The 27462-nt window shown below is 43.0% G+C and overlaps 1 protein-coding gene across 1 annotated transcript; it reads right to left on the minus strand.

Moving 5' to 3' along the window:
• Window positions 1-26539, minus strand: dnhd1 (dynein heavy chain domain 1). The gene is made up of 40 exons (XM_076281716.1): window positions 26232-26539; window positions 25829-26017; window positions 25443-25646; window positions 25056-25166; window positions 24680-24836; window positions 23845-24096; window positions 23244-23387; window positions 23018-23141; window positions 22547-22776; window positions 21983-22226; window positions 21566-21723; window positions 21287-21412; window positions 18804-19080; window positions 18569-18696; window positions 18280-18478; window positions 18099-18190; window positions 17627-17828; window positions 17343-17468; window positions 17130-17227; window positions 13731-16836; window positions 13357-13450; window positions 13078-13267; window positions 10961-11243; window positions 8629-10417; window positions 8283-8434; window positions 7508-7635; window positions 7073-7264; window positions 6420-6851; window positions 5684-6095; window positions 5503-5601; window positions 4775-4951; window positions 4416-4594; window positions 3079-4086; window positions 2732-2903; window positions 2374-2481; window positions 2050-2272; window positions 1752-1843; window positions 1460-1609; window positions 577-1169; window positions 1-400 (listed from the first exon to the last, which is right to left on the minus strand). The coding sequence occupies exons 1-40, from the start codon at window positions 26537-26539 to the stop codon at window positions 14-16; spliced, it is 13335 nt and encodes a 4444-aa protein (XP_076137831.1). The 3' UTR covers window positions 1-13.
• Between the last annotated feature and the right edge of the window lie 923 nt (window positions 26540-27462).

Raw genomic sequence — 27462 nt, forward strand, 5'->3', positions numbered from 1 at the left:
TTTCGAGCTTGTTTTACAGGGTGCAGATCAACCTCACTCGCCTCTGAGCACAAAGCACTGGGTCAATCTTAGACACCAGAGGAATATGTGTTATGATGTTTTTCTCCGAGAGGCCCCATTTTCCGTCCGTGAGCTGTGGGTCCAGGTAGAGGGGACAGTTGTACACGGGGAAGGCCGAGGTACTACTCTGGGGACTGCAAGGGGAGAGGCTCTCTCGAGTCCGCTCGTCGGCTCTCTCGAGCCCCCAGACCAGTACCAGTGGTAAGGGGCATGGCTTGTGGGAGAGGGTGTCCTGTATAGCCCCATACTTGGAAACCCACACGGCACCATGCAGCTCCAGCCCTCCCAAGTAGACATGGTTGAGGGGAAGGGATGAAGGAGACGCGGAAATGTTTTGCACCTGGAGTGGGAGACGTACATGGAGAAGAAGGATGTTAACCAATTGTACAACAGATGTTACCTGCAAAATTCTGGGATAATCCTAGTTGTAAAAAGAAATATCTGAATTATTTATTGGTACATGTTTTTTTTTTAGGCAAAGTATGAAGTATTCATTTGTGTGATTTTCGTTGGTACCTGATATTGGAGGTACACTTGGCTGACGTCCCTCTGCTTGTCTTGAGCAGTCTGTCTGATGAGAGCAGCAAGGAAGCCTTGTGGATTCTGGAACACAGACAGGCAACAGGCGAAGAACGTCGAGCTGGACAAGTCCTCCCCCAGGTAGTCTTGCAGCAGACTGGCTCTCTTCTCCAGTTTACCGAGAGCCTGGACTGTACACTCGGTCCAAGAGGATGGCGTCTTGCGGCTTGGTGAGGAGAGGCTGGCTAGCATGGAAGCCACGTGCTCTACCAACCTGTCCCTTTCCATGAGCAGGAAGTCACGCATGGGTCCACTTCCCACCCCTTTACCATCTATCGTGTGCTGCAGAGAGGTCTGAATGGCCAACAGCTTTGCCCGGGTTTCCTTGCAGTCAGGTAAGGTGTGATGCCTCCACGTGCTGGTCAGAGCTCGGGGGCCACTGAGCAGGCTCTGTGACAGGTGCAGCAGGGTGCGCAGACAGTGGCTGTGCAGTTTGACCTGTTCCACGGCCAGCCCAGAGCTGAAGCCCAGCAGGAGAGGGTTGTTGGTGTCGCGGAGGTTTTGAACATGGTGGTCAAGACCCTGGAAGCCTGAAAACGCAATACAGGATTGCAGAGAAAAGGGATTGAGTTTGGGACTGTGGATATGGATAAGATTAAAAGAAACTCACAAATCAAAACTTGGTAATGAGTGACGACTGACAGACTTCTTGTGCATTGTTGTGTATTACTTGAAATAGAAAGTCACACAATTGCAGCAAATTTGGACTGTGACTTCTGAAACCTCTACAGACTAATTCACTTCCAGATGTATTAGGCCAAAGGACCATTAGTGCTGCACTCCTGACAGCTGGAGGAGATCTACACACACATGTGCTTACCTAAGTGGCCAGAAGTGCTGATGATGTGTGCCAGAGTGTGTGGACCGCTGCCCCACGAGGCTGAGGGAGACCGTAGGCAGGCCCTGGTCACCCCCACCACAGCCTCCAGATCAGCAGAGTCAGACACATGACCACCATACACCAGATACGCTGGGACAAAACAACATCAGTGCAACAGTACATTTTTTTCCCTCATCTTTAAGTTAAAATGACATTTTCATATCAGAAAATCATTCAACAATGATGGCTAGAGATCTACCTTAATTCTCAACATGACCAAGAGGGCCTTTACCTGCAATATACTCCAATGCCTCAGTTGTGTCATTGCAGTGTTTGCTTAACTGGATATGAGCTTCTATCAGAGTCACAAGGTCTTCCTGTGTCCTGTAAAACAACAAATTCCATACTAAAGCACCCACTAAAATCCTGCATGTACTAGCCAACTACTTCAGCTACAGATTTTACGTTTCTAATCAGAATTTCTTTGTTACTATACCTACATGTCATGCATGAAAGAACAACATTTGATCTACACAGAGTTGAGTATTCATTCAGTTAATGTGCTGTGAGAGGTGGGCAAAATGTCTCACCAGTTGTAGAGGCTGCCCTGACCCAAGTACTGGAAGGCTTGTCGTTGAAGCAGCACAGAGTGCAGAGTGGCACAGCGGAGAATGGCCCCCATGGAGCTGGAGCTGTGGGGGGGTGGGCTGGAGGCGAGGTGAGACGCAACGCAGTACAGGGACGAGCACAGCTGCTCCTTCAGGTCCCAGGGAGAGTCGCACACCAGGCGAAGGGCACATACTCTCACAACAGCTGCAACGAGAGGTTACATTTACATTTGGTTAAAATAAAAAAAAGTCAACTAATAAATAGTCATATACAAAGTGAAAAAAATAATACAAAAAGATGAGTACCTGGCACCGAACGTGGGTTTTCCCCCTGAGTTATGAACCAAACCTTGAACAGAGGATGGACATGATCCATAGGAAAAGGGGATGTCTCGTCTACCTCCACTTTGGGTCCTGGAGTGAAAAAGGTATACAATGTATACAATACACTGTAGGCACATCCGTCTTGGTGCTGCAGAGGGGCTTTACTTATGTTCATTGTAGTGAACCATATTCAAACATGCAGTGGCCATCATTACATGTGAGAGAATATGGCAAAAATGGTTAAAATGTATTTAGCTCAGAATTCATATGTCTGCTCTAAGCTCATGTTGCAACTGCATATCCCTCATAAAATGTAAGCAAGTCTCCACGTGATACTCACCTTTAGCTGCTAGGGATAATATATGAGTGAGTTTGCGGACTACCTCCTCATCCCATTCTTTCACAAGATGGCAGTTGTTCAGGACCACCCAATGGCCTCTCTCAGCACCTTGTTCAAGCTCTCTGAGGATCAAGTCTTTCTCACTATTTGTCCCCAAAGAGATCATCTTGACCTTTGACCACATTCAAAAACAGTGCTTTAGTGCAAGGTTGTAGTCACTATTTTAACCTAATTTGACATGACATTTTCTTTGTAATGGTGTGAATTCTGTGGCATCAGTCACAATAACAAACAATTTTTCTACACACTCATGTGGAAACATCATTTAGTAGAATAATTTAACTCACCACTCTCGTGTCACCGGGGATCTGGCCGATCTGGGTGAGCCAGTGGATCGGGTGGGCGCTTGCTGACACCCCCTGGCTTGGGTGAGGCAGCTGTATGATCACCGGTCCATCGTTCTTGTTCAGGTAGCGGGCGAGAGCCTCCGGGCAGCCTGTGTGCGGGGCCCGAGTCGAGCCCACCTGTGGGGCCGAGTGAACCGGTTGACCCAGCTGGCAGGCGGCGAGGTCTTCGGCAACGGCCGCCAGCCAGCTGGGGAAGAGCGTCCTCCAAAGGAGGGCCCGCTGCATGGTGGACAGATGGGCATGTGATTGGCAGGGGATGGGACCAATCACAGTGGAGGAGGGGAAACTCAGGTACTCTTGCCACTGGTCGGCATTGGCTGCCAACGACTTGATGAGCCCGCGGAAGGGTGGGATTTTCTCAAGCTGCATGAGCTCTGCGTGGACGCTGGAAGGGATCCAAGTTGGGAGTTCGAGGCATGGCGCACTATCTAGTGAAACCTGCAGGGGGCCGCTCAGGCCATAGAGGAAGGCCTCTAGCTCCTTTTTGGTGTAGTCTTCGCTGTGCCCAAACAAGGCCACAGACACCAGCAGCCGGAGCAAGGTGAAGTGGCTCTGGAACACGCAGGGCCGATAGTGGGCCATCAGCTGCAGCACGATCCGCTTGGTCACCTTGGCCATCGCAGAGCCCTCGCTGTTGCACGACACGTTCGGCTGCCCCTTGGACAGAAGAGCGTGGCGTAAAGCGGTCAGGAAGTTGTGCAGGGTGAACAGGTAGAGGGGGGACAGGACGGCCACCTGCTGCAGGGCCTGGTAGAAGGCCACGGCCAGGTCCGTGATGAAGCGGTAGTGAAACAGCAGCGGCTTGTGGCGCTCAAGCTCTTGGGAGCACTGTTCAATGTCGCCCTGCCGCTTCTGACTGGCCTTGTGACAGGCTGCGACACGCGGGAGGAAGGCAAGGTCCTGCTGAAGAGGGGTGAAGGACTGGAGGACGTACTCCATGAGCGACATCTGCATTGGGAGGTGACAAACAGGCACACAATATTCTCTCCAGACCAACAGTTCACTCTCTGATATATATACTTTCTTGTAAACACTTGCCAGGAATTGACTTACTACTTAAGACAGCTAATACTTGAATGCCTTGCTCATCAAAGTACACTTCATATTTTACTCACATTTGGTTAAATAAATAAATACATACATACATACACTTTTATGAAACAATTTTTACATCAACCCAAAAGGAAGTTTCATTTCCATATCTTTTCCTGAACAACACCCCTTTTCCTGTCTTCCATTACAGTACAATTCTTCAAAAGCACTTTTTTCTCCCTGACCTCCTCGTGGTGTAACTTGTTTTCCAGTGACTGTTTGTTACTTCTGATCTGGAAGTGCTGTGACCACAGGTCTGGATTTTCCGACTGTAGAATCTCACTCATCATGAGCTCTTTCAGCTCAGTAGAGCTCAGAGACAGATCAATGACCTGAACCTCCTTCAATATCACAGGATGAATCTCTACAATCATTAGACAAGGACACAAACAAAAGCTAAGCTTAGAGTTAAATAAATATAACAATAAAACTGGTGTCAGTGTTGCTCTCATTTTGCATTTGATCCACTGGTAAGTCATAAAAGGTACAGGAGGTTAACCAGGCATCTAGAGAAGTATGAGAACTATGTAGAAATCTGTCTGACCCCTTAGCACAGCCCTCATTGATAGTGGGGTGCTGAAGAACAAGCAGAAATCGGGATGGGAGGACCGAACAGGACATATGAAACCAGGAGTTCGGCTACCAGATGGATGAACCAGGAACTTCAGAAATTCTGGGCTGGGCATAAGACGCTCAAGGTGAGTCACCATGACCTTTAGTCCTGTAGTCACAAACAAACAATATAGGGGATAGTGAGGCCAGTTAAGCCGTTTTTTACGTAAAGGAGTCATGCCACACACTTTTCAATTATTTTATAGCATTGTCTGAGATGTAACATCTGCAAGGTTTTTTTATGGAAAAAATGTCTTGGCTTGTCTCTCTCATGATGTTCTAGCATGCCCTGAAAACACTGAAGGAAAAAAGAGGCTGACTTTGTGCCTGTATTTTTATTCTGATATAAAAATTAATGACATAATTACATAATTGGCCAACATCTTTATGTGTCTTCCAGGAGTATGCTAGATTGTTGGCTGGCAGATTTTGATTGTGAGTTCATCGTAAAATCACACCAATCAATATATTAATTTCTGTCCCAACACAACAATTTTGATTAACTATTCAGTATTAATTGTTTGCAAATTTGGTTATAGCTCTAGTTCAGCAGCTAATACAAACCACATCTGCATAACAGACCCACATGGACAGTACTAAAAGAAAACTCATTGTCGAACATCTGTCTCTTGTCAGTTTTTCATTACATAGTATCCAAACCTTTCTCTGCTCCATGACTCAGTTTGTCCAGAAGATCTGGGTCATCAGCACTGACAACCAGCCCGTACTCATTCTCCACATTAACTTTACCTTTAATTCCTGGAAAAGAAACAACAACGTACGTCTCAAGAAAGTATCAATGTATTTGTGTATTGCACAATTCCAGGTACTACATGCTCACCCATGCACTGTGAACGGAATTCTTCATGTTGCTGTATGTCGGCCAGTAAAGGCCAACGTGAGACCCAAGCACTTCTATAGAACCATAAAAGCAACTTTATGACAGAGCCTGGAGATACACACGGATCCACGCACTGCTCATCTCCTATGGTCCTTGCTAAAGCCTTCTGCAGATGCTTGTCCATGGGGATGGCGAAGGCTGGGGGGATATCCAAAGAGCTCTCCAAAGAGTCAGTTACTAACGATGCTCTAGGATCTCTAAGGTTGGACTTGGTCTGACCATGAAGACACAGCTCACGCCACTTATCAAGGAGCTCCATTTGGACATCGGATCCAAAATGACCAAAGTAAATGATAACAGCCGCCAAGATAAGGGCATCACCAGGAATTGTTTGAATGTTCATCTCTATTTCCTATGGGCAGCAAAATGCAGAACAACTGTATTCAATATTCAAAGTAGCATTTAGAGTGGACTGAGACATTGTTTTTATCCATAGGACAATTTGGCATTAGTCTCTAACACAAAAACCTGGATTTTATACACAATATGTTCAACAATACCTTTTGCAAAATGTCTAGCGATATGAGTCTACAAAGGCTAAACCTGAAAACCCTCCTATGAGAATTAACCAAGCTTGGAAGATTTTCAGCTAAACCAATTATAGCCAGTAATGTATTTGAAATTAGCAAAGTTATTAAAATTGCACTATCGTACTGCATGTGCTGAATCTTGGTACCTTTTTTCTAGCTTTCCATTTAGCTATGTGGTACTCAATCTGCTTCAGGGTGTTGGTCGCCTCCCGCTCCTGCACGTCCTTCAACCGCACCTGCATCGACACGTCCTCCATGCCCTGGCGATTGACCTCAATCTTGCCCTTTACTTCCTGGTAGCGCTCTCTTGACAACTCCTCCTGCATGCAGACCTCCTGCATGTGCTCGCGGCTCTCCTCCACGCTGGCGTCCATAATTTTCTTCTGGGCCTGCTGCGGAGCTATGGTGCGCAGCACGCTGGCGTGCTCGTACAGCGCCCGCACCCAGTTGCAGAGGGACTCGCAGGCGCGGCTCTTGAAGCGCACCACACCTGGCTGGAACTCCGCCATGTGCACGATACTGGAGAGCTTCTTGTAAAGTTTGTCATTAATGCTACTGCGGTCATAAAATTCCAATTCCTAGATGCAGCAGACATAATACAAGGACAATTTAAATAAAGGGTGGGAGTATAACCGAAAAGAAAAAAAATAATATTGTAAATATTTTAATATTTAAATTCAGACATGTCTAAAATAGTTCATCCATAATGTTGCATTAATGTTTCTTATTTCATCTAAACTAATGAGTGAATGTTTTTGTTGGTAAATTAAAAATGCATCACTTTATGCTGGTCTCATACCTGAAAGAAATTAGGTTGCCCCAGGAGCTTTTTGCTACTTTCCCAATTCCTGGGGCAGTCAAAGAGCATGCATATTGCATCCATGACCAACACCACTCCTTCAGGTGGGCAACGGTATCGCCTGACCTCTTCCAGGTCAACTTGACTTAAACATTTCAGAGCATTCACAGATTTCTGGTACAGTTGGGTTACCTATACAAGAAAGCATGGGCAAAGTCGGCAAAAGGCATAAAGTCATCAGTTCATGATTTAGAGAAGGTCTGCACAGTATAGCTCCACAACATATTTATTTTATTATCTCAGCAAAAGACAATGTTTCGATCCCACGGGATTGAAGAAGATCCAGGGGGATTGAAAAATTGCTTTTTGAAGAGATAAATATTTTCTGGAGCTACAATGTGCAGACCCTCCCCTGTTTTATCATCAGTAACTAACCTGCTTTAAAGCATCTTCGACCTGCTTGTTGGCTTCGTAAGCCTGCTCCTCTAGCTGTGCAAGGCGGTTTTTCTCCATGATGGAGTGCCAACGTGTCCGGGCACACACTGTGCGTTCTGTTTCCTTAGCTCGTAGCAACAGAGCATGGTCCTTAAAAAGATTCAAATGATTTGTATTGGGTCCATTGTTCCATGTCCATTATACACCATTTATCCGTACAAACATTTTTGTAAATTCTAATAACTACCTTGTGCATAGTTTTCAATTTATCCTTCAGGGTGATGACTTGCTGTCTGCTTTGTTGAGCTATGTCTGCAATATCGCTTACACGTGAAAGAATCATAACCATCCTGACAAAAGAGTGGAGGCATTGGTGTTTATCAAGTCAACTCCACTTCTTTATTTTAATTTCTGTGTTGGTCATTCCCCTTACCCCAAGTCTCACCTATTGGCATGGCCTTGACCATGGCTACGCATATGGCTACAGAGTTGGAGGTAGTTTGCTATCAGTTCCACATATTTTTGAGAGGTAAATGGTTGTTGGCCTGGAAGGTAGTTGTCAGCGTATCTCACAGCTGACTGATGAATACAAGCCGTAGCCCAAGATATGCTCGCTGTTAAAGTGTCTCTATCGACTAAGAACAGGGAAGACACTGGGATTAGCAACACATACCAGGTAAAACTTGATTTGAAACAACAAAAAAGTACAACAGAATCAGTCATCAGGGAAAACTGGTGATTTGGGCACATGCATCTTCAATGGCAACACATTTACCTTCAATGTCAGCATTTAGGGGGTGGTCTTTAAATTGGTGACGGGCAATCTCAACCAAATCCTGACCTGTCCAAGGTGAGTAGATTTCTACACAGTGGCAAAGACGCAGCGCTTTTTTAATATGTGCTGAAAGTACTGCGCACTTGACAAATCTGTCAGCACCATCTTTAATTAAGGGCAGGAGCAAGAATACATGAAGGTTCCTTTGAATATTTCTGAAGTATCTATAAAACAAAAAGGATTATGTCATTTTACTCTTTTACTCTTAATAATTGTTGTTATTCATAAATATACTGTACCATTCTTCTAGTTAACAGTTTATTATCAGATTGTTATTGACCCTTACTTATCAAGTGCCTGATCATCACTTAGCCGATTTCGTGAACTGTTCCCGGAGGTAATGATCCTCTGAATCAATTCTTTCTGATCTTCTTCTGAGTAAAGGTCTGGCACAGTTCCACTTGCCATTACCATGAGAAGCTCATCCCTGATGGCCTGACTAATATTCTCATGGACAAGCAATATAATCTTAATACCCAGCATGCCAGTGAGGCTTCCTGCATCCCTGAGCATTTCCCTAAACTTGTCCTCATTCCTCTCATGGACCTCCATCAGCTTGTACCCAGACAGAAGGGCTGCTAGACGCACCGTGGTTTTGCGTCCCGTGCCCTTGGCAGTGCAAAAGAGAGCCCCATGTCCACCAGGTATTAGCAAGACACGCAGGATGTGACTGAGCTGCCGCACCCTTGCTTTGTATACTGCATAACTGGCAGTGCATTTCCACTGGTCATTGCCCTCTGTCTCCTCCTTCTGTTCTCTGCCCTTTACAGTGAGCGCTAGCTGTTGCGCTAGTAGGTCCAAGTCTCTTTCCTGGTACACTGAGTTGCGTTTGAAGTTATTCTGCTGTGAAACGGAGTTGAGGGGCTCTGGGAGTTCTGGGCAGAACACTGCGCTATGTATGGTGGCTCCCATGTCTTTAAGGAACTGGAGGGGAGGAACAGAATCAACAGCAGTTGCCCAAGGACTGTAATAGACCTGCTCTTTGGCCTGTTGACTTTTTTTATGAAGCTTCTTCAACATCGGGCTTTTCAATATTGTCACCACCGCTCCAAATTTATTGTTCAGCTGAACACCTTCTAAATCATCTGTCTTATTGCCTCTTTCCACATATCTTCTTCTTTTAGGGGTTATCTTTGTATTACTTTTCATAGGCGTTTCACCACATATGTCCTCGTCACTTCCACTACTTGAGTCTGAGCTACTGAAGAGTGATTTCTCCTTGCAGTGTACTTTTTCGGACAACTGAGATTTATTCAAGGCCTTTATTAGTGTGTTCCCATCTACTGTCTGTTTCTGCTTTAAGTCTGTTGAGTTAGCCCTAACAGACCCTGCATGTGGTGATGGACATGCAGATCTAGATGTGTCCTGTTTGTCTGTCAGAGGCTCAACAGCTAATCTTTTACCAAAGTGTCCTTCCGACACTTCTGCTAAAAGCTTGATGAATGTTTGGATGTCCTCTTCAGAGCCTAAGCGATCCCTGAAGGTTCGTAAGCACTCATGCATCCAGAGGCGAGCAATATTGAGCACATTGGCCGTTGGACCCAAAACTGCCGGAGGAAATAAAGGCAGTGCGGAGGGTGCTAAAACAGCTGGGAGAGAACACATTTTCTGGGTAACCTGTTGTGTAGCTGCACGTAGACTCCAGAGAAACATCCCCTGAAATACCTTTTGAAGGTCATGTACTGAAAAGAAAATCAGGGATCTGTTTGTTTGTGGACAGAAATTCTTGCACATTGCCTGGTACAAATTGAGCGTTGCTGATATAATGCATCTTGCCATATCTGGTGGCTTACAGGCGAAGCTATTAAGCCACCTCTGCAAGTGTGATGAGTGAAATGAAAACAGAATATCAACTTCCAAACTTGGTAGTGGGAGAATAGAAAATTGTCTGGTTAGGCGTTGGGATATTCTGTTACCGCTGTTTCTTCCTTTTCCTGGTATACTACAGGTGCCCAAATAACATACTGCTCCAGACCTGAACAACTTGAAATGATAACCATCACTGGTCATAAATCCTCTCCTTGAAATGCATTGTCTCAGCATTTCCAGTGCCATCGATTCCTTTCCTGACGCATCTAGAGAGAGTGTTGAAGTGAAACCTTTAATAAATGCTGACAATCAGATTGTTTAAAGTCAAGTCAAGTTAAGTCAGTTTTATTTTTATAGTGCATTTAACATGCACAGTGTGCCACCCAACGTGTCTCTAAATACAAGACACATAACAAAAAGACAAGAGATGGCCGGACGGAGCAACAAGGTCGCCAGCATACCCGCGACATCAAGATTATTATTATTACATTACATTTAGCAGACACTTCTTGACCAAAGTGACTTACATATGTCAGCTATATTACAAGGGATCACATTGTCCCTGGAACAACTTGGGGTTAAGTGCCTTGCTCAAGGACACAACAGTGGAAGCTGGGAATTGAACCTACAACTTTCAGGCTACTGCATGCTAGCCCAGCTCCTTAACCACTACACTACCACCGCCACTACACTACCACCGCCCAAGATGTGACAAATGCATTTAAAAGTTAACAAACACAAAAGATGCTGGACGGGGCAGCGTGCGAGCATGAGCGGCGTAATGTAAACATAATGAGCCATACACTTACCAAGGGGGGCATCATGGAGGTCATCAATAAACAGTAACATTCCAGACTGATTCATGCTCTTCCCCATTCTCTTCGCTCTGGAATGTTGGAATCTCATGCTTTCTAGAGCTTTCCTCAGGTCAGGGATGTGAAGAAGAGGGGTTGCAGGCACTCGAATGAGCTGTCTGCCTTTATTGAGAACAGACTGGCAGAGTGTGGTCTTCCCTGACCCCGTCTCCCCAACTAGAATTGCTGGCTGATTGGCATCCACCAGTAGTTCCAGCAGATAGGCATGCCTCTCATACTACAAGGAATCAGAATATTTTAAATGCTCCAAGTAAATACACAAATTATAGGCTGATTCAAAAATAGCAGCATTTATCACCATGAAAACAACACAAAAAATGGTTTGACAACAAATATTTACAAAATAAAAATACATGGGCCATTCAGAATCTGTGATCACTACATGCCTGGTGCGCAGAACACTGGAGTAGATCTGCTCTCCATGGGCCGCCCACATTAATCAGGGTGGCACCTTCACCCGCAGGTTTGCGACAAACATTTGGCTGAATGTGCGCACACATGGCCGCAAACCCTCCTGTACGCACCCTATTGGAGTGCGCGCTGGCTACGCGGTTATCCTTACTGCCCCCCAGTGGCCAAACCAGGCATGGGTGGCAGGCCAATCTCAGGCCGAAGCTGTGCGACCAACTTTGGCAGGTGCCGACGCGCAAAGGCCTTCTGACGCAAGGGCAGGGAGCGATATGGCACCCGGAGCCCTAGAGCTGGGGCCTGAGCTGGGGCCTGGGCACCTGAATATGCAAGACTGCTGAGAGCCGCAGCCGTAGGCCTAAGTTCCATTTTAGCTTAGTTCTAATGTAAACTGCCACTACGCTGGAGTTTACGAGCTACTAAAATTTATAACACCATTTTTTACATTTGTAACACTAAGTAATGACTTAAATTTTACACTTCCCTCTCCCTACAGTAGGTGTAAGGTCCATCGTAAGTCATTTGTTAACATGGTTTTCTCATTTAAATGGTGGGAATTAAATTCAACCAAGTCGAGAAGAGTTACATTGCACTGACAATGATTGTGACCCACAGCCGTGTCCCATCGAAGCAGTGCTTACGTTCCTACAACATCTATTTGAGCTGGGACGTTCCTCCTCCACCCTCAAAGTTTACCTGGCAGCCATCTGCACATCGGTCAAGTGAGTGAATGACCTGATGTCCCTATGAGGGAGCCCAGCTTGCATGCACTTCCCTGCAGATTATTAATATTGTTCCTCATCCAAATCACTTCAACCAACTCAAAGTGCTGACCTCAGCCATTATGATTAGCATCAGCGAGCTACCTGCTTTTTGCCCTGACGTTCAGCAGGAAGAGATGTGGTTACACAAACTCTGCCCAATGAGCGTGCTCCACGCCTCCAGGCAGTCAGTCGGCTGTGTGTTATCGAAACAAAGGCTCTCCAACTGGTTGGTCAAGACCATCACTCTAGTGTACAAAACCTCAGCCGAACGCTTAAAAGTCCACTCCACAAGGAGCTTGGCTTTCTCTTGAGTGGCATGGAAGGGCGTTTCAATAGAACAGGTATGTATAAGCACGAGTTGGGCTTCAGGTGATACCTTCGTCTCCTTTGTGTTTGCAAAGATTTCTCTGGATTGTCTGAACATTTAAATGATAGTACTGTATGTACTATAGATGATGGAATCCCCAAATTATTAACAACTTCAGGTTGAAGAGCATTGTTCTTACATTGCTCCATTAATTGCCCACACAGGTTTTCACTGGACCATTTTCATATAATGGTCAGTTTCCACGTTCCACAACAACATTGACATGTTGTCTGTCCTTTACACAACTAAATTTCTAGATTATCACATTTTTTTTTATTTTTTTTTAACAGTGTCCCACCATTTTTGGAAACAGGTACTGGTTCTGGTACTGGTTACTGGTAATGCCAGCCAATTTCAGTGACTTAAACTTCAGCATCTTATATATATATATATTTTCAGCAAAAGACAACAATAAACCATAGTATTTCTCCAAATATCAGCACCTTTTCTGGAAAATGACCTATACCGGTACATATAATTTCATTTACATCAATTTTAAATATTGCACTAACCTGGGGTATATTTGCATGGAGTTGCAGACTTTTGCCAATAGAGCAGCTTAGAGTGTTACTAGTTTCTCTTTGGTTACCTTCACTGAGAGTGAAACAGTGATCAAAGACTGAGCCCTCTTTGGGAAACTCCACTTTGTATCGACTCTCATACAGTGACTGACGAGCAAAATGGCTAAACTGTGGCCAGTGTCTGAAATAACAGAGATATAAAAATGATTAACCTGATGTCAAACACCATAAGCTGTGATGTTCTGCATTTTATATCTGCACTCCACTCACCTTGGGTGTAGATGCCCACCAAAGCCCCAGATGTAGGCCACCACAAACATATTTCTGACATAGATCTCAGTGGAAGTGGAAGCATTCAGTGAATCTGAAAAAAGTTTGAGAGCCATCTACAAATTAAACAAATATAAGACTACTTCTATATTACTGTTATTTTCTATCAATTGGAATTCTGAAAGGGCTTTACTTAAACAAACCAAAAAAGAACATACATTTACCTTGTTTTTCAATTTCTTTTGGTGAAGCTTTCATACCATGTCCTTTCCGCCAGTGTTCCAACTGAGCATGGAGGATTCTGATGAAAGACATAACTTCCTGCAGTCCATCTATGACACCATGACTAGATTTTCTCACTGAATTTTCATCACCCAACATCACCGAAGTAAGGGCGTTTAGCTTGATGAATGTCAGTGTCCTAGCAAACAAGTCTGCTGCCATGCTCTTCCACATTTTGAGGGTCTTGTGCTCTAGTGTGTGCTCCCTGTAGAGGACATCCATCTCAGCCTTCCAAACAGACTTCCACAAGTCTTTCCCGGAGAAATACACTAAACAGCATTGTGTCACTGCAGATGGTGAAGCACCACTAATGTCAGTTACTTCAGCCAATACCCTCATATCTTCTCTTGAAGGCCACACTTTCTCTCCAGATGATAAAGAAAGAAAGGGTCGTGATGTTCCAAGTGTGCTTAATTTGTCCAGCCAACCAGGTGTTGCTAATGGGTCACCATCTAGAACTAACCATTTCATTTTTTGTACCAGGACTCTTCTTTTTCCCACCTTGTAGAAAGGGTTGGCTGACAGGTCATGTCGCTCTGACTCTCTAAGCACTTTTGTGAAAGCCCCATCCCGCCATGTGCATTGTTTTTCTGAGCAGCCACCAAAGATTTCCTCATGTGACATTGCATTGGGGAACAAGACCACAGTGTAAACCCAATACCAACTAGTGGAGGCCGGGACCTGAAGTTCTGAGTTTGAGGTTTGTCCTTCATTGAAATTTTCCTCATCAACTTCCACTATCCTGGAAGCAAGTTTGCGGAGTGCACCTGCTAAAGCTTGATAACATGTAGTCTTACCACTACCAGCTGGACCAACCATTAGAACGGCTTGAGAGAACTTCAGGGACTGAAATAGGGTCAGGGCACTGGAAATCACCCCACTGTCAGCATGAAGACCTGTTTTTTGAAGCTCTTCAGCCAGAGCATTTTTGAGATTGAACTGGTCCCTTTCTTCATTGAAGTGATGAAGGACTGGTAAAGACCGAAAGGTTGGAAAGAGCTCCTCAAAAATTCTGCGAAATTGACAGGATTTCTGGTGGTCTGAAATGGCAGGTATTACTACTGAAAGAATTCCCTTGACAACCGCCTGTTCTTCAGCCAAAGAATTCAAAATTGCTGCAGTCTTGTTGAATCTGGAGGTCTGACCTTTTACAATGCTAAGTTCTTCCGATGGCTTGACAACTCGTTGGACATCCTCTGTGACCATGCTGTCTCTACGGAATTCTTCTACTTTAGACTTGTGTAAGTGGTAACTGGAGGTAGCTATGATACTATTGATAAGAGCAAGCCAGGATGTTTGGCTACCAGTGATTATGTCAGGTAGACAGACGGAGTCTTTTGCCATGCTAAAGAGAGACATTAACCTTCGGCTAATTGCAGGGGCATCTGTGAATCCTTGGGAGGTGAGCAATACCTCCATAATGATGGTATAGTCAGGTACAGTTAATGAGATAGGCCGAGTCGCAAATCTTAAATTCTCTGGCATCTTAACTGAGTAGCTGTTTGATGAGATGGCAACACAGCCATAACTGAGCTTTGCTAAAATGGATTTCCCTGTGAAAACCATCAGGCCCTCCATCATATCAGGTTTGTTGAAAATGTCTCCAACAGTGTCCTCAAACCTGTAATTTAACCAGTGTCCTGTGTCTTTGTTTGACTGGGTGTTGCCAAGCAATGACAAAAAGGACTGATGTATGTCTGATAATTGCTGTCCCAATGTCGACAGAGCTCCCTGAGTCAAAGAGTCAACTGATTCCAGCACAAGCCATGATCCAGTTTTCAGAGCTCCCAACAACATCTGGCCAACAACAGATGGATGCGTATTGGTGTGACATTTTAATGTCACCACATGCTGTCCTAAAGCTTGTCCTAAGTTAACCACAGTATTTCTCTTTCCAGACATGCAAGGCCCACTGACTAACCCACACCTATAGTTGGTGAGGGCAAGTAGGATTCCCAAGACAGCTCGTTCCGTGCTAGGACTGCTTACTATCATCCAGTTCTCAGGTCCTACATATTCATAACCATAGGTGAGTTTGTTTCCCAAAATCTCAATATAGCATGACTTTGTAGCATTGCAGTGACTCTCTTGGGTGCCTAACGGTGGCTCTCTGTCATTTTGATTAGCATGTAAATCAAGGTGATATTTCATTAGCCTGTGCCACACAAAAGACGATTCGAATTCACCTTTCACTTGCATCAGCTGGGACAACTGTCTGGAGTGTTTCATGTTAAGTAAAACCAGAGCTCGTAAGGATGCCATTTTGTGACGGTACTTGTGTGTTCTTTCACAGGAGTCCATAATCCCATCCTGGATAGCCCGGCAGAGGATCTGAAGTTTGAGTGTGGACCTGCTTTTGATACGCTCCCATTTCACCCTGCTTGTGTTCTGAAAGGTTTTCTGGACATCACTGCACCACCTGGCTTCCTCTGACACCAAAAGGCATTGTAGAGGGAACTGAGACAGCAAGTCAGTTAGAGTGGCCATGGTACTAGAGTTGTTCATTTCAGTTTGTCCCTCATTTCTTGCAAAGTCTGCTGAGATTCTAAGTGAAGATGGGTAAAGTAGAGTCTCACTCATTTTTCCATGGCATTCTCCATCTTGTTCTGTTAATACAGACATCTGATGAGCAATGGCACATTTCATCATCTGCTGAACCATAGCTTGTTTCAGTTGTTGTTCCAGCAGAACAAACCAAGCAAAGGGGTTAAGATTTGGTTCCAAAGGACTGGGAAATGGCACATATTCTCTAAGAGTACCATACACACCATTTACCCAAATCTGGCTCCCTGGCAGATCTATCCCACTGCTAGGATTAACAGCATTTTGTCCGGTGGGTATGTCTGTCTTGCTGTGGACTTCAAGCCAGCGTACTCCTGGGAAACACTTGCGCACCACTGGCAGCAGAGTCATGGGTGTTGGATGCAGTGATAGCAGTTTGATCACCTCACCATCGCTGAGAAAGCATAGCCTGGGAAATGCCCTCCGTGGAGCATCCAGGTGATAGGTCAGTTCACTGGAAATCTTATCCATAGTCAACAGTCCATCAGTGATGAGCTCACGCAAACTGTTTCCCTGGAAGGAGTGAGCTGATTGTACATCCTTATTATCATGCACAATGTTCAGTACTTGTGGGTCATTCAGTATTATCTGAATCATCTTTCGGAATATCTTGTCCACCGGTTGGAATTTCTCCAACTGCAAGAGGAAATAAATGAATGTGTGATAAAGCCCATAATTTCTAGGAGACTAACCACATGATAATGATATACATACTTGATCTTGATTCGTCTTGATAGTCATACAACGCTAAATGTGCCACCCACATCCAGATATTTCAAAACTATGTGTGCATGATTAAAACCTATAGCTGAGATTAAATTTTTTGTGACAAGTGACAAGTCAAAAATGTTGAGAGATTAAGGGACCTGTAGGGGTCCAAATGGAAAAAAATCGAAGGACAATAATTCAATAATATTATCTCTACTTACCAGTTCAGAGCTTTGATTTTTTACTGTTGTCTCACAAAACATTTTACTTAGAAAGACCCACTTTTCTTGGTACATTTCACAATAGTGAAGCAGCTCCTCTGCAAAGGTCGTACACCAAGAAAACATAAGATAAATATAAGCCTTACATGAATAAATATATACATGGCAGGGAACAACCAATTTAATGGGATCATAGCTCTATAAGAATATTACCAAGCTCTTGTAATAGATGCACCCAATTTTCAATGTCCTGCCTGAAATCAGCCACATGAGGGGAGACCAGCATGTTTGACAGGGTCATTACACTGTCCTCTGATTCAGAAAGGAGTGTGTCCAGTCCTGAATGATTTAGACAATCAAACATCAGAGTGTCAATTATAAAGCAAGGATAAAGAAAACTGTTGTTAACATCATTATTATAACGCTATAGTCTTTTTGTACAACTCTAGTAGCTGCTAAGAGTACTGAGTATTTTTAAATAAACATGTTTAACCAACCAATTATGGTAAATGTGCCACTGTCACAAGACTGCTGTGTGATAACGGACTTCTTCTTTCGGGTATTCCCCATCTGTGCTTTGTCTTCATCCCACACGGTGATTATGAACTTTGCAAGCTGGAAGTGAGCCCCTTCCCAGTTCCGCTGAATCTTCCGGAAAACTTGCTCCATATCTGCCTCTGCTTTAGCATCTCTGCAGATCTATAGTGACCAAAAGCTTAAATCACTATCCTGGTAGTGAGCTTGATTAAATTAGCTTGATAGCTTTAAAACATACATTGTGTAGAGATGTTACATCAATGACTGCCTTTGCATGATGATTGATTTATTAGTAAACAGGTGACTACATACTTGATATTCAATATTACATACTTGAAAATGTCTACAGTACATGTCTATGGGTATTAAGCTACACCATGGCCAACAAAAGACGCTATAGAATTAACACTAAGACATTTATTCTGTACTGACCTTTTTGATTGCCTTTTGATGCTCCAGTAGCTTTTTTGACATGAGATCTGCCACGGTAAGATTCCATTGAGGGGCATATAGCAGTCCCATAGCTTCAGTGGTGGATACACATATAACAATTATTAAAATGCCTGATTGTTTACTATACCTTGATTCAACAACATGCAGCATTTCAACCAACCTTTAAAAATGTTTTTCCAGTGCTTGTGCTTCAGTGTCGGACTGCTAAGTTCAGCCAACATGGGTAGCTGTTGACTAAAGTCCTCCATGATACGCAGAGCCCCTTGCAGCACAGCATCATCAGATGGGATGACTCTTGATAAAACTGACGCGTGTTGCTGCCATTCCTCTACCTTCTCCTGAGCTTTTCCCACCACAAACTGTCAAACACATGGTCCAATATAAACCATGTGGAATTGTCACTAATGTATACTTAGTGTGACAACTAAAGTGTTGTACTTCATATTCACCTTACTGAAGAGTAGTAGCATCCATTCTTGGATTTGTGATTTGCAGACTGTCATGAGCTCCCAAAGTTCCTTTCGGGTCTCAATCTTCCGCAAGGCTTCATCCACAAAGGTCAAATCCAGTGGCTCCTCTAAAAGGTTAATTGTGTAAAAAGTGTGTGATGAGTGTGAGCTGATGAGTAAAACATAACATGGACTTTCAGTATCTAAACATTAAAAAATTAGTTTAGTAACTTACTTCCCAGGGTTCTACTAGTTCGGCTTAGCTCCCTCAAACGTGCAGAGCTAACATTTAGCTGTCTGCACATAACCTTGAGTTTAGAGACCACCTGGGCAGCATTCTGGTTGGGATCCAGGTAGTCAGCCATGGTTACACCTGCCACCATGTCCTCTAGTTCCTGCTTAAGGGACTGGAAGCTGTTATTAAGGGTTTTTGCCATTGAAGGAAGGCACTGGCTGACTGTCTCCTCTGCCTGTTTGAGGTGGAATACAAACTGGTCCCACAAATCGAGCATCTGCACATAGGGCACACAAACACAAATTGCATATTATTATCTTATCACAACAATTTCAACTTTATGAATGGGTAGGGATGGTATTAATCTGCAACGAGAGAGAGAGGGAGACTGTATTCATACAAACATTTTACTCTGCATATTTAAACAAACTAGAAATGTAATGCCAGAGGAATTACAATAGTGTACCAAAAGACCTTGTGTGTCAAGGCGTTCTTGAGATATAACACTCAAGGTGTTTTTGACCTTGACATTTGACCTCTGACCTCCAACATCAACTCACTTCATCCTTGAGTCCATACAAACACTTGTACCAAATTTGAAGCATATGCGTCAAGCCGTTCTGGAGATATAATGCGCAAAGCATGAGGTATGGCTGTGACTTTTATTTTGACACACGGGAAGCACTTAAACAGGATGTGTAGTTTTAGGGAGCACCAGATTGTATGCATTAGGAGTTGTAGTTGATGACAACTGGCAGTTAAAATGGCTGAACAGTTAAATAGTTGGATAGTTTAAATTGTTAAATTATTTAATAGGGAATTATTGTAGTGAGGACTTTTATTTTGAAACAGTTGTAGGCAGAGGAAACAGTTGGCGGGAGACATAGTTGATGACGGTTGGAATAGCTAAACAGTTAAATAGTTGAGTAGTTTAAACGGTTAAATTATTTAATAGGGAATAATTGTAGTGAGGACAGAGGAAATAGTTGAACAGGATCTGTAGTCTTAAGAGAGCCAGATTGTACAGTATTCTTAAAGCCTGAGACAGAGTAGGCCTATATAGTTTAAAAGTTAAATGTATATGGATGTTGATAGACAGAAAGTTGAATAGATGTTGATAGGCAGATTGTTTAATGGATGTTGATGGGATAGTTTAATGGGTGGATGAGTGAATGGTTTAAAGAGGACGAATGGATAGAAAGTTGGATGGAATGTGCCTTATATCCTTATCCTTATATGTAGAATGGAGATACACAGAGAGAGTTGGCCTAGTTGAGCAGAAAGCAGTTGATACAGGTGCAATCAGTTTAACTGGCTTTTTGATGGGGCCTAGTTTAGCAGCTGGAAGTTGATACAGGTGCAAATCAAGTTAATTAGCCCATTGTGATGTCATAGTGCCAATGCAAAGTCTATGGGGAAAAATAAGCTTGTTTTTTATTAATATCTCAAAAAGTATAAAGTTTACAAAAGTGAAAAATACATTCCTCAAGTGTCCTTTTCAAGACCTACGTTACAAAGTTTGAACGAAGTTTCTACGTTAAATGGTTAAAGCTGAATTAGATGCAGAAATTTGGTGGGAAGAATAATAATAATAAGAAGAAGACTTCGGATAACAGAACAGTGCATTTTCATGCACTGTAATAAGAAGAAATCAGATAACAGTAGAGTGCATTTTTCATGCACTCTAATAATAATAATAATAAGAAGAAGAAGCCAGGAGATTTCAAGATAGTGGATTCCATCCACTATAATAACACCTATAATGAGACAATTTAATTGCTAAATTGAGTTTAGGCAGCAACTGACTACTAGAAGGCATTGCTAAATCATGCTATCTCACTAGCTTTCGCATCTATGTATGCAGGCACTGAGAAAGACACAAGTGCTGCACGTGTACTTATTAACGTTCTTCCAGCATAACTAAGCATAGCAGCCTAGCTCACCAGCTGTGATTGTCTAGGAGTGTACAAGTGATGCATGACCTTACACACAGTACATGCTGTTCATTGTGTCTGCCATGTATCTTACAGGTTTGTGAACATTTGTGTTATTTTATGTCGTATCTGGTGTACAGCTAACCTGACCCTAGCCATATGAATTTTGTTCCGCTTAGCTCCGCCTAGCTTTACTCACATCCATCTGGGACCTCTTCCATTGAGAGTGATTTCTGCAACCGATTTTTATGATACAGCCAATCAGGACGCAGGGCGGGAGTTTCATAGATGTGACATAGCGTAGAAGCGACTGTGAGACTGTTATTAGTGTCACGGGTTGGCTTTGATGTGAGTGGTTGAAGTAGCACGTCAATAGATGACGGACAAGTGGCTTATTCAATCATATGCAAGCATTTTTTGATTAGGCCCAGCCTTCTGAAGCAACACTTCAATGGATCGGTTCCAGATGGATGAGTGGAGCTAGGCGGAGCGAAATTCATCTGGCTAGGGTCAGGTTAGTGTACAGCAGCCTCAACACAGCCTTCCCACCTGTTCCTCCAGTGCCACCTCCTCAGGAGTGATGCGTCTGAAGTTTCTGCTGAGGGTCTCCTGGAGGGAATCGATGTACTCTAGCTGTGGCTGTGCCTCTTCTGACATCTTCTTACAGCGTTCCACCTGCATAATAACACACAGCAAGAAGAAAAACACCACTTGAACTCCATATTATGCATCCTCTATTTGCATTAGCTTTCATTTGATTGTAATGTTTGTATGAGTGGCACAGACCGATTTTATACAAGTAAAAAGTCTATACAATAAAAGCTGTACCATGCTGGCAAAATGAGTAAAGTCATTGAAGTCAGCAGGCTGAGCTTGCAGGCCATCCACAACACTCTTGAGCTCCGAGATCAGATTCTCAGAGCGCAGCTGAATCTCCTCTGTTATCAGGGAGAGGAAATCCTCTTCAATAGAGTTCAATAATGGTCCTACAAAAACAAACCATAACTTCTCAATAAGACAACGCATGTGTAATCATGCCATTTGTATGAGACCTATTCAAGCAGCTTTTTCCATCCTCAGATATCATCTCCAACACTTGGACAACATAACTCTGGTCCTTGTGTCAGCTGCATTTGTCTTTGCAACCAATATGGACATTTGTTTATCTATTATTTACATATATCAAGCATTGAACAAATGTGTCGGCTAAAGCCCTAAGCTATATAAAATTAAAATCACACTCACCTATTTTGTTCTGGATTTGGATGCAGTTCACAGTGAAAAGCTTATTAGATGTTGTGAAAAAAGGTGGCAGGGTGCGCAATTGATCTGTCCAAAGGCGAATCTTCTGAATGCACTCCTCATATTGCACAGAGGTCCAACCCCTCATGGCATTCAGGGAGGTTGCACTCCAATGGCTAGTGAACAAATGAATGTCCACCAACCAGGAGAAACTCTTACCAAGCTTATGTACTTCTGCCTGAGCATCCTGGGAGAGGGGGACAATAATGCCAGTGACACAGACAGGATGTCATACCCATGAGTAGTGTTGGTTTTAATGCAGTTGGTTCAGTTCTCAATCTAACATATTTATTATTATTATTATTATTATTATTATTATTATTACTATTATTATATAATGGTAATATATACTAAACATTACTAATAGAATGGGATTTTTATATAGGCTACACTATTACATTGTTACTTTTTATATATTTTTTTTTATTATAATGTTTATTGTTATTGTACAAAAAGTGTCTGTTAAAAAAACATAACCATAACCATTTTCTTATGCTGTAGTACTACCTGCATGATCTTGGCCTGTTCTCTCACTACCTCCTCCACTGTGGCACTGAGTCCCAGGTACCACTCCAGCTGTTTTTGGGAGAGGGGGAAGTAATGCCCCCGCAACCTCTGACCAAGCAGCATCAGGGGAGGCTGGTGGGGCAGCACTAGACTGCTGCCCAGTACACATGTGTCACGCTTGGAGTCTGTGTTGCTCACACCTGTTAGCACACCGCCCTTAGGCTCCAGAACTGAGGATATGACAAGAAACAATTTTGTAAACCTGAAGACGTAATTGCCACAGTAAATGGACAGAGATCTATTGAATGTTAATCATAAATACATAGGTACAGTATGTTTATAACAAACCTAATGAAAACCACTATAAAATATAACCTTAAAGTAAAAAGTACTGTAGAACAAATCGACTGACCTTAAATCTATAATGATTAACCATGAACATTAGCAAAGTGTTGTATCACAGAATCTAACCTGAGGTCATGGTCTCCCCTGTACTGTGATTCAGACTGATGTCTGGAGTAAAGCCAGCCTTCACAGTAGTCAAGGAACTGCTGGTCGATACTCCGTCAGCCAGACGGCTACAGGAATCAAATGTCTAACATAAAGCAACAGTCAATCAGAAAAAAGACCAGCGAGTTCACAAACATAAATGTGTTCTGAGATTAAACTGTAGCTCAGTGATAACATTGGATTTCACCTGCATAATCAAGTCTGCAACTGATGACACTGCGCCATGTAAAACATCCTTAAACAGGTGAAGTGGTGGGAACATTGTCAACTTGTCCTCTGCCCCAAAGATGAGCTCTCCTTGAAACAGACTGACCTGCTCGGGTCTCTCTCTCTGGAAAATAAAACAAAGAATTTTATTTCTCAACAACCAATTTTTATCACCAAAATCACAGGTAGCTAGCCTGAGTGAACCTAGACAAATCTGTGAGCGTATTTGAATTTGCTTTGCAGTTCCATCAAGTGATCAAACAATCTTGAAGATGAAATCTGAAGATAGTATAAGATTGAGTTGATTGAGACTAACAGGTTGCACAGTTTATGTTCACTTTTAACCACTAGTGTTTCTCAGTTGAGAATATTCTTTATGGATGACCCAAAATACAGTAGAAAACACTGCTAATCAAATATGAACAATTTGTGCAACAGTGTTTGCACAGAAATTCTCAATTACTGTCTATGATATCAACCAAATCATTAGCTTAGATTCACAGTCATCTGACAAAATCCTGCATCAGGGGTCACACAAGCCAAAAGACTACTGACAGCAGAAAAGTGTAAAAATGTATCACCTTCAAAACTACATGGAGGAAAGACGTGACTTCACGATGAATTATGGTAACCAGACTTTGCACAATCATGCAGTCCACCAGAGAGGCCATGTTACCGAGCCGCTGCAGGATGGCCTCAGCATGGGCAAGGTCCCTCTGAAGGCCACTCTGGTGCTCCAGCAGCTGGTGCAAGGGTTGGCTGCGCTGGCTGGTCTGGCACTGCTTAATATGGAGCTGCAGCTCCTGGTGGGCCGCATAACTGTCCTCATGTACCTGAATGGCAGGGAGAAGATGGAGAATATGGTAAGAAATTACGCCATAGCAATGTAATATTTCTTTGTAATATTTTGCAATATTCTATTCAACACACAATGTAGAATTGTTTTCCTTGGAGCAAAGGAAAACAATGGTATCAATGCAGTACAAGAAATACCACACAAATGAACACTGATGGGGGTTGACCAAACATTCAGTGCCCCAACGGCATCAAATCAGCATACTCAAGGGGTTATAAAGGGGTTTCCCAGCATAGAAAATTGAATAGCCGGTCTAATTTTAAGGACAATGAGTTAAACTGTTTCAAAACAAATTGAATTATGTTGGAAAGCTAATTATATGAAGAGAAACATTGAGAAAATGGCTTCAGCCATTAAATGAAGGCTAGCCTCTTTGGAAATTACACCAATGACTGGGACCAGTCAAGGTTGATTGAACTCACTGCATGTCAACTGCAGAAAATAGAAAAATATAGTCTTCTAAACATCATGCTTTTTTTATGTCATTCATAGTACACTTTTTGTAGTTCTGAAATGTTGCATTTATACTCTCTATGCATGCTAACTGTGACAAGACATACCATGCTCAATATCATTGAGCGATACAAAAGGAATTTCTCCAGAAACACTTGAGACTCTTGGTTCTTTTCATTGAGAGTCATCTGGAAGTCAACAAGTGTGTACATCTTGGAGACATCCTGCGGCAGCCAGTGAACCTCTTTCAACTCTTCAATTAATCTTCAATATAAGAACAAGGAGACAAGAGAGAAAACTACTCAGTAATTTTAAAAGGCTGAATGGACAATTGTGTCCAAAAAACATACCAAATTTAATGTATTTGTTAAACAAATTGCAGTGCTGCTCTTTGGACATGTCAAGAATTGCATTTTGTCAAATAAATGGCATTTTCCTAACTTCACAGGGGATAATATAAACATATTTTTGTCATAAATCCACCTTGACATTTGGAGGAGAGCATCCCTGAAGTGCGGCACAGCTATGGGGAGCTGCTCTTGCAGCAGGTTGGCCCTGCGTTGGAATGTCACTCGTCGCACATTCCTCTGCCACCTGGTCCGACAGGGAGAGAACTACCGTAAGTTATACATGTAAACAAGCACTTAAACTTTAAACCATGTTACCAAAACCTTTTTTTAATCACCTCTGCTGGCACAGTCCATTGGTCTTAATATAACTTACTGTACTATGCACTGGGTTAATTTACAAATTAAGAAAAATAGAAATTATTACAATTCAGAAAGAATAGCATGCCATGCCAATAAACTAGCCTGTGCTCACAATTCTACCATTGATTCAGAGATGATGTTTCAACGAGACATGGGTTACCAGGTAAAAGCCTTGCGTAGTAAATAGTCTCGGAAAAATTGAATGTCTCTGAGACTCCGCCAGAGCACAGCCTCTCTGTACCACTCGGCCAGAGACAGGACTGTTGTGTTGCAGCCATCCTGCACATGCATCACAGTGTACGGTGAAAAGATGTAGTAATCTGTTCCAGCCTTATTACTGGGAACCATCTGCAAATCATATGGCCTGCAAAACAAACACAAAAACATATGCATAGTTATAGAGTATTTATGCACTGAGTAGTAGGGCATCGATGGTGTATTTCAAATACTAATTTAGGAATAACACAACAAATCACACCATTTTAACTTAATGGTAACAGGGGAAAAGTGTTTCGGATAAAAAAGCATGCAAAAGTCTTGACCTACCTAAAATGCACACTCTCCACCTTGTGGAAGTGATAGAACTGCAACTCTCCGAGGTGCCGCTTTTTTGCCAGGATTTCTACAGCTTCAACACCAGTGAGTGGTTTAGCTTTGGACTTGCTCTCTTTTACTGCTATCGTCTTATTGCCTTGATCAGTGCACTTAGGCTTGTCAGCTCCTTCATTTGCGAAACTGTAAACAGGTAGCATGGTCTGTTTTAACATGTCGTATGGTCTGATCTGATGGCTATTATGGTCGTATTGCTATTAATTAAAACATATTGTAATCAAATTCAGACCTTTGAACAGGTTGTAGGCCTACACAGTAATATTACTTGTTATTCTGAAGCAGAGACAGACCTCAATATACAGATCTAGAAGAAGTCTCACGTCCGTATCTCACTCACCTGTCTACTGCTGAATTCTCACAAGATGACCGCTCAACCTTAATAGGAATGTCTGCTCCTAACACTGACGGCATCACCAAAGGGCCCTCCATCCATAGTGACTCACCAGAGGCCAACTCAGAGCCCACTGTGGAAACCATCCGTGGAAGCTCCACCATGGACACGGGTGGTGAATGAGGTGACAGGTCTGGTTTGTCTAGAGTACCAATTAGGGGCAAGTTGGACCAAGAGCCTGGGAAGGGGACAAGGCCTGTCCGATACTCTGTCGTCAGCTTTGGGAGTTTGGAAGGGGTGTCTGGAACAGACATGGTAACTTGTGTCTTGTCCATTTTATTACTGTTGATAGCCTCTGCAGTGCATCCTGGAAGCGTTGTTCTGTCATCCCTGTCTCTTTTTGGAGAGGGCATTTTCAGTGCTCAGGGCGTTTCATTTTTATCAGGTTGAAATTCCAGGGGAAAGATTTCTCAGGGGAAATAACAGGCTGTTCTTTAAGACGGACTGCATTTGTAGCCTACTTTTAATCTCTGTGGGGAATGGGCAGATATTTGTGCAATTATATTACAAAACATAACACATTACATTAGGCTATACCACAGACTTGAAGATAGAAAAAGTAGCCTAGCCTACATGGATATATATTGTACATAATAACATTTATTTTCAACATGATATCGTTGTTGACTATACAATGTTAACTAATGTAACAGAAAATGCACGGTCCGCTCAGTCCCTTTCACAGGTCGCCAAGTTGTCTGATCAAAACTCAGGTTGCATCTAGGCTAGTTATCATACTGCTGCAATGATTTGAGAACATGACACTCTGTAACGTTAGCCTACGGATCTGCTGTGGAATTTCAAAACATCCAACTTGTCTAAAGTAGTTTGAGCAGACAAACAGTTTAACTGAGTTCCTAAGTAAAAAACATAGTCAGAGATTAAAGCAGACACAGAAGGAAACAGGCTAGTTCGCATGTTACAATGTTTAATCAGACTCACCTGTTGCCTTTCGTTCTCCACAACAAACGCGACATGTTTCCATAGTAACAAGACCAAACACTAAATCATGAGTGGAGCGGCTCTAGCATGTCTATGGGCTCTAGAATCTTTGCTCGGAAGTGACTTAAAACTTGAACTCCACTCAGCTATCACATTGTAGCCTACTAGGTCCAATATGCATTACCCTTAAAAGTACTAAGTTTTAGTCCATCAACAAAGCAGTAACACAGTCTAT

This window comes from Alosa pseudoharengus, unplaced genomic scaffold (assembly GCF_046254945.1).
Source record: "Alosa pseudoharengus isolate Yale_2024_CS ecotype anadromous, Long Island Sound unplaced genomic scaffold, YU_APseudo_1.1 YU_APseudo_1.1_scf_13, whole genome shotgun sequence".
Classification (NCBI taxonomy): Eukaryota; Metazoa; Chordata; class Actinopteri; order Clupeiformes; family Clupeidae; genus Alosa; species Alosa pseudoharengus.